Source organism: Netta rufina, assembly GCF_964035555.1.
Source record: "Netta rufina genome assembly, chromosome: 3".
In the NCBI taxonomy this organism is placed as follows: domain Eukaryota; kingdom Metazoa; phylum Chordata; class Aves; order Anseriformes; family Anatidae; genus Netta; species Netta rufina.
In genome coordinates this window covers 101,816,192-101,828,847 of record NC_140125.1, presented here as the reverse complement: position 1 = coordinate 101,828,847, position 12,656 = coordinate 101,816,192, and the positions used below count along the sequence as shown (strand labels likewise).

Below are 12,656 nucleotides of genomic sequence, written 5' to 3'. Positions count from 1 at the left end.
AACATGGGGTCGCATTAAAGGGGTGTAGCCAGTTAACCCTTACGGGTCTGGTCGGATTCAGAGTACTGAACCATCACGATCACGGATTCTCCAACAGCTTAACATGCCCTTACTCTAGTCATGCTAAATGAGAATTATCGTGGCTAGAATCAATGCAATTAAGTGCAATTTATTACAGCAACAGGTACACAGGTTCTTTGGATCGCTGGCGATAATTTACTGTTTGCAAAAGCAAGCTAGCATGCATGAAATACTCAGGTGTACAGCCTGGCTACTAAAACATTAAAAGGCACAGACTCTAGAGATTATTCAAGTGCTTAAATCTCACCCAAAGTCATCCCAATAGGAGGGGAAAGAGAAGCTCAGCCTGTTGACTGATCCAGAAGTCAGGATGGTATCTTCATGGTGGTATCTTTCCTGATGGTGGTATCTTCCCTGACATCCCCTCTCCCTTGAGCCAATTTATATTATTTTCTATCCTTACATACTTTAGGCAATCACAGCACTAGACTAGACTAACCAGACTCAGTGGATCACAGTTACTCCGGCCAATTTTAGAAACCTCTATACATATCCAGGTATTATTACTAGAGTCACCAAAGAGAAAAAGATTTTTTACCTTACTCACATCATAGTGTCTTTCCCTCCAGAGATGGAGAAAGACTATAGCAGCTGTGCCAGCAAATTAAAAGCTTCAGCCATGTGTCTAAATTCAGCTGCTTGGCCAACATGTTCAAGGTCTGATGAAGTTGTCAGTGCAAATAATAATATTAGTTGTTAGTTCAGATTCCAAGCAACTCTGCAAGTGCCTGGGTGCCTGAACGAATTTATGGATATCCACATAGATTTATAACATCAATGCATACCAGGTTGTATCCTTTCAACAAAGAGCTTATCATGCACATTTCATACAAATGACTTCTAATATAGGAAAACTGACTAATCTATTAAGAAGACAGTTTGATTGAATAACAAAACCACAGAATTTTACCACTCTTCATTCACCACATTACAGACTGCCTTAACCTACTAATGGCCTTCCATCTACAGCTCTATAGCCTTGTAACATTGCAGCCTGCCTTTCAGCTTGTGACCCTATCCCTATGTATCCAGAAGCTAAGTATAAATACCATTTACTCTTATACTTGAAAGGACTCTTACTCTCTATTTTGCATCCTCATTGCATTTGAGGATTCTGAAAATATAGTTGCATCTGTTAGGTTGGGTTTTGCAATAAACAATCCACTTATATTTGGATACAAGTAGGTAAAAGTAATAAATAATAGTAATTCAGAACTTATTTATATAAATATATGAAACTAAAAATATCACCCAGAATTCTCAGATGTGTGTTTGCTAAGTATTAAGGTTATGAAAAAAATGCAAAAATTAGAATCTTCTTGATTTTCTTATTGCTCAATGTGAAGAAATACTTTTCCCATTCTATACTATTCTATCCAATTTAATGAAAAATTAAAGCTGGATTGGAATTCAGTCAGATTAATTGGTGTAGAAAAAAGCATCTACTAAATAGGTCTACCATAAATGTAAAGTTCCTTACATAATCTTGGAAGTCTTCAAAGGAAGAGCCTGTCTGCAAAAAATAGTGTACCGAAGTTTAGATGAAGTGGCTCTTCCCCTAGAAGCTTTCAGGGCACCTCATTTAGAGAGACATTGATGCCAAAGTTACATGATTGAGGTCACACTCTCAACATTTATAGGCAAAAAAAAAAAAAAAAAAAAAAAAAAAAAAGTAAACGTCAATCATTGAGTTTAAAGAAGAAAAGAAAGAAAGAAGGATTTTTCATGGCACAATTCTTATAATACATACCTGTTATTGCAGGCACCAGTGATGAGACGATATTTATTAGCTAAGCAATTGTTTGGACATTTTGGTGGCAACATATAAGGCAGACATCCAGAAATGTTAGCAATCATGGTAAGCAGATCAGCTGATAAACGATCTGTAAGGAAGAACCCAAACAAGCAATTTGCTCTGTTGCTATATGACTGTTGCAGTAGAAAAGACATTATTGACAGCTACAGTTACAGCACTCTTTCTTCTTTCTAGGAAAAAGCACTTAGTGATATGTACTGCAGAAAGTAGTCTTAGGGGCTTATGGGATGAAAGCAAAGAGCTAGTTTTATCATCTCATGAGTAGAGAGCAAGGGTCCAACCATAGCTGAGACCTGAGATTGACCTGCTCCTTTTTCTCCTTTAATTTTCTCCTCTCTGCTTCCTTCTTTCCCCGTACTGTGGTCACATCATTTGGCCAGTCCCTCTGTTTACAAAAAAGGTGTAAAAAATGACACTCAGGAATGAATATATATACTAATGAGCAAAAACATGGGACTGGAAAACTGCAAAAATTTGAAGCAAGACCAACTGACTATGTAGCTAAGTGTGGAGTGGGAGAGGCATAAAGTTGTTAAGCAGCATTTGAAGGTTAGAGAAAAACAGGCTGCATATTGTTCATATCTTAGTAATGGGATCACAGACAGGTATCCAAGTGACAAGGGGCAAATTCACATTATTCTGTGAGCTCCAGAGGGCTGGCACCCTCTCTCTAGCTCACATGTATGTAAACATAGGTATGTCAGGCTGGAAGTAGAGGTGCAAATGTAAGAGGAACAATATCCTTCCCAAACTCAGAAATCTTGCATTTCCAACTGACTGCAACTTTCACGTGATAAAAAAAAATAAAAATTGTAGAGGCAGCAACTGACTTGACTCTTGTCTCCCTACTGCCCACTGGCTGCTGCATTACCCAGTCCCACCACTTGTCTTTTCTGCCCATCCAACCCTGAACTAAGCTGAATAAGTCCATTAACCAAAGAAAAAAAAAAAAAAAAAAAAAAAAAGGCCTGCCAGAAAACAAACAAACAAAGATTTAAGAGTCAAATTAGCTCAAGAATGTTCTGCTGAGCAACTAGAATTTGTGCAAGGTAGGGGTGACAGTGAAGGAAGAATGGGCTGTTTGACCATCTATGTAACCTCTCCATTATGTACTTGTTACTCATGTTAAACTTGTGGATATGGCTGCACTTCCATATTAGTTCAGGTTCAAAGTCATACTAAGAATGCAATTTCTGGTATCTGTATTGCTTAGGTATTGATTCACGTGTTTTCTTTAAAGTCAGTTTGATGCTTTGCTTCACAGAAAACTACTCTTTGTCATGGCACATAAAATGTATATAAGGTCTATTCATCTTCCATGTAAACTGGAAACTTCTGTAAATTGACAAGAGTTTTGTGTGTTTTGTCTGTGATTTGGAAGTTCTTTTGAAACTGAACCAGCAGAAAGATCACTGTATCTTTATGTGTGCCCGTGTATATATATATATAAATACGGGTACATACAGATGGATATATTTTTAGTTCTATGAATATCCAATTAGATTAGTAAGCCAGTTGTTTCATCGAGGAAAAATATAAAGGAAGAAGAAAGAACAGAGATAACTGTGAAGCTTTATAAGGCTCTAATACTTTCATATCTTAAAAATATTGTCATGCTACAATAATGAAATAGAGAATACAAATTATAATTCTCTAGTTAATACTTCTTTAAGTGAAGGAATTACATTTTGAAGAAAAATAAAGAAATAAAATTATGTCTGGGTTTTGAGCCTTCCAGATACCAGGAACTCATCTTGAAATTCATCTTGAATTAGCAGCACCAAGAATTTTACTTTACTTAGACAAATGTATATTGTTGAACTTTCTGAAGTACCATCTGTTATTTATCCATTTTAAATAAAAAGCAGTTAAAATATAAATAAAATTAAAAAAAAAAAAAAAAAAGTAAGAAATGTGCAACAGCAATGCAGTATTAAATTGATTTTGGAAATAAGAAAGTATTTTCCTAAAAGAGGGGTATTACTAAGGCCACCTATGACCAGAGGAAGTGTATTTCAAAATGTCAGTGCCATAGAATGATGGAAATCATATTATTTTATCTGTAAGCTCCAGAACTCAGAAGCACTAAACCCAAAGTACTGGGGAAGATAGTTATTTTTCTGTAAACAAGAAGCTTGTGACACTGCAGATATGCAATATACAGGATGCCAATAGCAAAGTGCTGCCCTTCTCAAATATAGGAACGCAGCCAACTCTCCAGTAAAGAAAAATGTAAAACAGTGGCTATGTGAGGTGTTTTCAGGAACAGCAGAGAAGGCATCCTGGCCCCAAGGTGTGGACAAGATATGTACTCGTGCCTAAGGTAAAATAAAAGTGTAACTAATACTACTTTAATCTAAAAGACAATATTCAAGAAATCAACAGGGGTTTTGGCCAATGTCAACACACTATATTTACCAGTTGGATGCAATGAACGTTTGTGCTTCTGGCAAACTTTTTGTTTCAGCGCTTGAATAGACATTTCCATTCGTTCAGCTGCTTGGGAAATATCTTGACTCTCTTGTTCTGGAAATTTTGAGAAAGCCAGCAGCAAGGTAGGAGTTGATATTCCCTTTCCTTGGATACTTCTATAATTGAAATAAAATAAAATAAGTTTTTTAAAACATATTGTTTCAGAAGTTATTGATAGATGTATTTATCTATTTTGGGTATACCACAGAATCACGGAATAACAGAATTGAAGGGGTTGGAAGGGACCTTGAAAGATCATTGAGTCCAAATATTATGAGTTTAAGGTATCAAAGGATGTGGTGTGAAAACAGAGAGGAAAGTTCTGTGTGCAAAGCCTTAAGGATGAGACAGAAAGGTGGCATGGACAGAGCGGGCAGCACAAAGTGTCTGGGAAGACCTTATTCAGAATAGTCACATTATAGCACCCTCCATTTAGAGACATCTAAGTGAGTAGTCTTTTATGTGACATTTAATATCAAAGACCACCTCAGTCATTACAAGTATGATATGCTAGACTGATGGGCTGAGGCCAACCGTATTAACAAGGCTAGATTTCAGGTCCTGCACTTGGGGCAAAACAGACCCATGTACAGGCTGAGGATAGTTGCCTGGCAGAAAGGGACCTGGAAGTATTGGTTGAGAGCTGTCTGAAATATGAGCCAACACTGTGCTCAGGTGGCCAAGAAGGCCAACAGTATCCTGCCTCGTATCACAAGTAGTGTGGCCAGCTGGACTATGAAAGTAATTGCCCCCATGTACTCGGCTCTAGTGAGACCACACCTCAAGTACTGTGTTCAGGTTTGGGCCCCTCACAACAAGAAGGACATCGAGGCCCTGGAGCATGTCCAGAGAAGGGCAACAAAGCTGGTGAAGGGCCTGGAACACAAGTCCTGTGAGGAGTGGCTGAGGGAACGGTGGTTGTTTAGCCTAGAGAAAATGGGGCTCAGGGTAGACTTTATCACTCTCTACAGTTACCTTAAAGGAGGCTATAGCAAGGTGGGGGTTGGCCTCTTCTCCCAAGCACCAAGTGGTAAAATGAGGGGAAATGACCTCAAGTTGTGCCAGGGGAGTTTTAGGTTGGAGATTAGGAGACATTTTTTTACTGAGAGAGTTGTGAGGCATTGGAATAGGCTGCCCAGGGAAGTGGCTGAGTCACCATCCCCGGAGATTTTCAAGAAATGTGTAGCATGGTTTAGTGGTGGACTTTCGTACTAGGTTAAATGTTGGGCTAGATGATCTTATAGGTCTTTTCCAACTGGCATGATTCTATGATTTTAAGTAGATTCTCAACTTGACCTTCCACCTAGGAGACAACCACAGCTGTCTAGACGCTATCTGCAGATGACAATTAGAGACATCTCTCAGAAAGGGTCCAAACACCTGGCTTGTACTGACTAGCTCAAATGGGCAGGGCCTGGAGTGACCTGCTCAAACTGATCCTGCTCATAGCAAAGGGTTGGAATAGATGATCTCTAGGTCCCTCTCAACTATTTGGTGATTCACTGATATATTTATTTTTTTATTTATTTTCTCAGCATGGTGTGTCTTGTCACAGTGGCAGAGGATCCTTGAGAAAAATGCATCATGGAGAACACCCTTTTTGGCTGGAAGTCACAAGTCCCATACTGTTTCCTACAGCTTAGAAAAAGTGTTTTCAGTCTAATCCATTTCCAGACATGGTCATAGATTGACAAATACTCTGAGGGCTTCTCTGCAGTAGTGGTTTTCATGGAAAAATTGTATTGTCATATTCACTTGAGACTGCTTAAAGCATGAAACAAGGAAAAAGAACTTTGATTTGAGCAAAACAAACAGATAAATTTATCTTCACAAAATTAAAAACATGCTTACATAAGAGCATAAGTAAGAAAATATGTCTCCAAGGGAATTTCTAGTTGTTAAATGTGTCCCTAACTTATTCGAAAGAGTATTAGCACATTCAATTATCATTTAAACAAAAGATATTCCTTCCTTCTCATGAACAGATCTCAAGGACTCTTCTAGTTATGAGATTGAGCTATCTTGCTGCTCAGTAGTATATTTTTCAAGTTTTCCATAGACGATTAGAAATTTGGCTGGCAATCTGGAGTATTATAAATCCTGAACTGTCTAGTCATTAAAAAGAAAAGGAAGATGACTAAAGAATGATGTTCTAAATGCAAAAACTCAGGTTTAATATTTAATACCCATATAAGGACAATATTGGTCATGCATCACTTTAAAAAAATATATATGAAAAGGCAAACATTTCTGTACCAATAATCTACATGAGAACACTTTTGCAAATTAGCTAGAAGTTAAAAAAAAAAAAAAAAAAAAAAAACAAAACTGTAAGGGCAAATTATATTCCATACATCGTCTTCCACCTTTTTGTCTAATCTTACAAATATTGTAAGATTATCATACTTGTTATTGGTTTGCCACAATTCACCTTCCTCCCCTGTTACTTTTTTTAATTCAACATATTCACGCTAGCCCATTCTTACCCACTCTACTAAAGCTGAGCTCTGATTCAGGTAATAGATGCTGGTTTTCTCATTATGTTAAAAACCGCCTTGATATTTTGTAATACAGAAATAGCCTCATGAAGTTAAGACAATGACGTATTATTGTTTGGAAGATGAAAGAGAAGAAGTGTCTTTCATACTCATATAATAATATAAGCCCTTTTGTGGGCCATTGTATTTGGACAGAAGGTTTTTTATGTTTGCCAGATGCTCAGTTACTCAGTCTCATTACAGATCAATGCTTAAATAAATATATATATATATATGCACAAAGTAAACTCTCCAGAGTATGAGCCCATATTTTCCTTCATCCTCAGATATTTTAATTCTCAGAGATTTCTTTCTGCCTTAAAATTTATTTAGACATTTCTAACCTGAACTAGAGATTTCTAACCTGAACTGTGCCTTACACACTTGCCACCATTCAAATCTCTGAAAACAGCAGCAGTGTACAGAATAAAGGGAATATCATTTATTCTTTCCTGAAATGTGCATGCACCTGGCTATTCTTGCTTTAAGACCTGAGTGGCACTAAATAAATGATGATGTTCAATAAGTTTCTGCAAATGTAACTGTAATGATGTATTTGGAATATTGAAAATGATTTTCTTTTTCCTTGTGCACGTAAATGGTTCCATAGATGGTTCCTTCTATAGATAGTCCTTTTGAATCGGCAGTAGACAGGGGCCAGTAAAAAAAAAATAATAATAATAATAATAAAAATCTGAAGTTGGGAGTTTTACAATTCAGATTCTTTTAAAATGTGAAATGGACTAGTTCAAATGTAGTAAAAAACAACTGAAGAATTTAAGTGATCATATTAAACAGCTGATGTGAGGAAACATATTTGTCCATTTCAATCACAATTCAAGGTTAAACTGAAGTCTCAGAAGAAATTTAGTTATTTTGATTCTGTAGCTTGCAGTTCAGACCCCTTGATCACGAATTCGATGAACATCAGGTTGGACTACTGTACATGGAATGATTATGAGTTTTCCCATTCTAACCTGAAAAACAAGCTGACTTTTCCTCTCAGAACTAGCTCTTCAGTCTCAAAGACAGCACTGAGCTCATCTGTATTGCACCGTAGTTTTCTTCAATTACTTGTAAGCCAAAGTAAAATGAGTTTTCACAGTACTGTGACCTCTATAACTTTCAGACGTTGAAATATGCAGCCAGATGCATTTCCTTCTTGTTTTTAGTCTTTGTGCTGACCAAAGCTTTAATTCAAGTATACAACATTCTTTGTTAAAAAGGAGGAAAAGCCTTAGTAGTTTTAAATTGATATGAAAATGCAGAAGTATTTAATTTAAGAATTTAAACGCATTCCCTTCTCACTATAATAATCAGATGAGACAATAGCTCAGTCCTCTGTACTTTGCAAAGGGCCAAGGACTAATGTCTAAGAGGCAGGTGTAGAACCCATTTACCAGCCTTTATTAAAACTCCCAATGACATTTATGAAATTCACTGCTCTACTTAATTGGCCACAATGAATTGAATTATATAAGAGCACACAAGGGAAATACAATTTTCACTTCTGTTAATGATCATTTTTAAATTGACAGTCCTAATATTTTACATCAGCTAACACAACACAGAACAAGTGATATTCTTATGGATATCAGACTCCTCATGCAGGCATAGGACACTTTTGCCTCTAATTCTATTCCGCTGAAACCTTTCCACTGAAAGGCTGAGATTTACTTTTCTAAAATTTGAGTACCTCAATATTGTCATAAATGTACTAATGATAGAAAATTAAAGTCACTTGAGTTTGTATGTAGTGAGCAGCCACAGCACTTGAAATGTTCTGTCTATGCAAACACCCACAAATTGTGATTCATTTTCAAAACACACAGATAAGTCTTCACAGCATAATACCTTTAGAAAAGTCTAAGCAAAAGGTAGTGACTGCACCCCTAGAACTTGGCTCATGTGTTCTGAACACAGGAGAGAAGACTGGATATTTTGGATAGCACAGAAGTGTTGGCTAGTCATCCAGAGGCACTTTCATCATTCCTGGAAAGGATTCACTGTGTGCTTCTCTTTTAGCATAACTTAAGCAGAAGGACCTTTCTTTAATTTGTTTATTACCCATCAAGATAAATATTTTATTTCCTTTCCTTTTTCATTACATCTGTTTTAGATGGAAAGGGGAATGTGAGACTCATTTCAACAATTTCAATTGCATTTAAGGCAATAGGTGTTGTTCCCACCTCAATCTGCACTGTAAAGAGAAACTTTTATTTTTTGAGCACAGTGCAATGTTTCAAGCAATATTTTATAGCTCACAGGTACATAACATCTATAAAATTGGAAACTTCTGAGCTACACATTCATGAATGTGATGTCTTCTTTAGATCAGAAAAACATTCCTATTTGTTTTCATATTTCTATTTTTTCTCACATTTTAAAACAGCAACTCATGTGGTGATAATGCACAATGTTATATTGCTACAGATCATCATAAATATAATGGATCATTATATGCTTTCTCAAAGAAACAGTCTGATAAAAAAAAAAAAAAAATCTGTTATGAAAGCTTTTTGCTGAATAAATCCTTAACCATTTTTTTCTTTTTCTTTTACCTTTTCAGTGTATATTGTGCAGCATAATCCACCAGATCTGAGCCCTTCAGGATAGCTTCAGTAATGCAGTTATCTTCAGTTTCTTCTCAACAGGAAAACAAACAAAACAAAAGAAGATGTTTTTCAATAACATTTATTCAATTACTAACATTTATGAAATATTGAGGCTTGTAATATTAAATTATATGTATTTTTCCCCATTAAACTGATCTCCATATTTAACACTGTGGCTTCTGACCTTTCTGAAAAATAAGGGAAAAGTAGTAAAACAATTATTCCATAGTTTATGAAGGACTAAAGTTGCGCCAGGCTAAAGTTGCGCCAGGGGTGTTTTAGGTTGGATATTAGGAAGAACTTCTTTACTGAGAGGGTTGTGAGGCATTGGAATGGGCTGCCCAGGGAAGTGATGGAGTCACCATCCCTGGAGGTCTTTAAAAGACGTTTAGATGTTGAACTTAGCGATATGGTTTAGTGGAGGACTTGTTAGTGTTAGGTCAGAGGTTGGACTCAATGATCTTGAGGTCTCTTCCAACCTAGACAATTCTGTGATTCTGTGATTATAAAATGTGAGCAGGTAGGCCTTCCTTCTTTTTCTTCCAGCAAAATTCCATCAATGTACATCATGCAGTACCAAACCTTACAAGTTCAGCTGAAAAGTGTAGTGTTATGTGTATATGATTATGCCCCTTAGGCGTCATGTATATTTTGCATTAAACTGTCCTTGGACTGAAAGGACAAATCTGAGCTTCCCTCAGAAATAGCATGAGCTGGCCTAAGCCACTTGAGGAACTCAAGTCCGTATTCAGGCATAATTAACAAAATTATCCACCTGGGATCTGGCACAGGTGACCAATGAAAGCCCTTTTCCTCACATTTTTCCACCTGTGTTTGATGGAAAGCAATAGATGAACCTTATAATATTTCATCTGTGCTATTTTGCATGCTTATATCATAGAATATAATTTATTCCCCTTTCATGTAGATCTAGTTTTATATTAAATGAAACAGTTATATTTAAAACACCATGGCTTAATTTCTATCTGTTTTCCTTGGGATCAATAAACTTTTTCTTAGTAAATGAATCATAAGTAATGATTACTAACAATCATTACTGTACAATTGCTCATCATTTGTGCACAGTGCAATTTTTGGTGTCATATCTTAATGGTAGTCCATGTTGTGTTATTTCTGTGATCCATTTTTTTTGAATGAGGTGCTCAGATGAAGGGAAAATAATAAGTCTGTTGAGAAATAAGCTTTCCAAAGCAAAATTCTGCTTCACTGTCTTAAAGATCTTGTCACCACCCAAGTATTTTATTTTTCAATTATTTCACTAATATTTTCACATTATTTCAGTTATTTTACTTATTTTCTACCTGCATAAAGTAAAATATTCATATGATTCATTTAATGTTATCATTCAGATTTCTTACATCTGAAAATATTTGGGAGTCTAAGTTAAAAATCAAGACTGATCTTCATAGGCCATAAAATTATACTAGAATTTAATATTGCAGGATTTTTAATTACCATTATGAGTTTTATCTCAAAATATAATTTTCTCATAGTAATGTTCATCATGTGGTATTGACTTAGATGCTAATCTTGAAGAGAAAATCCATTTGTTATACCTGAATTACACTGTCTCTCTTTTCTACTTAGAAGTATGATTTTATTACTAATGCAGTGTTTTCAGAAATGCAGTTTTTTCTTTTTTTTCTTGCTATTTTTTTATCTTTTTTTTTTTTTTTTTTTTTTTGGTATGTGTGTGTGTGTGTATAGTTCCCATTAAACCGAAGGACACTCCCTATAAAAGTAAAAGAATCATATGAAATCTATCCAGTTTTTTTAACAGTTCAAATATATTTATTTATTTTATTAACTAACATAAAATATAAAATCATTTTAATCTATATCTTTCTTTCTAGATGATTCATACGGAAAAATCGGAGAAGTCACTATGGAAAACAGATCTGGTCCCCTGTTCCAGAGGGATCAATAGATTTGTCATCCAAAGCAATGTCTTGTGGGTTTGGTACATTTTTTTTTCTTGTTTTGTTTTTTAATAATCTGGATATCATTTTATTTTATTTGTGATTCTACCCTAATTTGAGATTAAAACATTCCTAATAACTTTTCCTTCCAAACCATATCTGCAGTTATAAAATTAAGAAATTGTAAATATTGAAAAATCCTGTTTCCTCACAGTCTCTGCCCTACTTCACTGTAAAATCAGTCTCTGTGAAATTCTTTTCTTAAAATTCAATCTTCTATTTACTGTATTTCTAGTTTATTAATATCACTGATTTAGATTGAACAGATGCAGATTAATAGCTCCAGTATTTACAAAGGTGAGATGTTATTGTTTGATCATAGGCACTTCTGCAGCCTGAGATGCTGTAAAATCCCCCCACTATCTGCAAGGTACTAGTGGATAACAGACCCACTGGAGATGTGCATAATCGTGGGCCAGCTGTAGGATGCCTGGTGGGACATCCCATGGCAAGTGACTCTAGCCCAGGGTTAGTAAGCGTAGTGATCAGCACTCTGGGAAAGAAATCCATCAATCATGCCTGTAAACATTACATCTTATGTATCGATGCTACTAAGAAAGTTAAATCACTCCTACTCAAAGAATACATAATTCAGATACATTGCACATCCAATGTTTTCCTTTGGCAAGTTACAAACCTGCATTTTAAAAGAAAGCACCCATGAAATAATTCTTACAAAAATCAGATAGTGTATTTTGCACATAAAAAAAAGATTAAGCTAAACTGCCATTGCTAAACTGTCTGCAGTCTGAGTGTATTTACAGCTTAATAGTAATCACTGACAAAAGGAAATAACAGGTATTTTATCTATTACTTACCAAAGAGGACATCTTTGCCTATCTGAAGGAAAGAAAAGAAAATAGCTGTGAAGGCTATAGCTGCTGAAATTCCCAAAATAATGAACACTTTCATCTAGAAGAAAGAAGAGATAAGTATTGACAAAATAAATGCCTTCATCTTATAACTAATTGTAAGGCATGCTATAAATAACTTCTTTCATATTGTAAATTTTACTTTTAAATTAGACTTGTAGCCATGTGTTTGAATATATTTTAGAAACTCAACATATTATTTTTCAGAAATAATTGTAGTTCCTTTTCTCTTTTTTCATTAGTACATTTTTTTTTCCTTTTGA

At 35.4% G+C, this 12,656-nt stretch overlaps 1 protein-coding gene across 1 annotated transcript in view; it reads right to left on the bottom strand.

Moving 5' to 3' along the window:
- TPO (thyroid peroxidase) overlaps positions 1-12,351 on the bottom strand; it is a gene marked incomplete at both ends in the record, with an annotated part of 46,326 nt that extends 33,975 nt beyond the window's left edge. Inside the window, 5 exons of the mRNA XM_084284469.1 lie at positions 1,832-1,964; positions 4,316-4,485; positions 9,468-9,549; positions 9,706-9,709; positions 12,340-12,351. Coding sequence (XP_084140595.1) covers positions 1,832-1,964; positions 4,316-4,485; positions 9,468-9,549; positions 9,706-9,709; positions 12,340-12,351 — 401 coding nt within the window. The remainder of the gene's footprint in view (positions 1-1,831; positions 1,965-4,315; positions 4,486-9,467; positions 9,550-9,705; positions 9,710-12,339) is intronic.
- Positions 12,352-12,656: the final 305 nt, after the last annotated feature.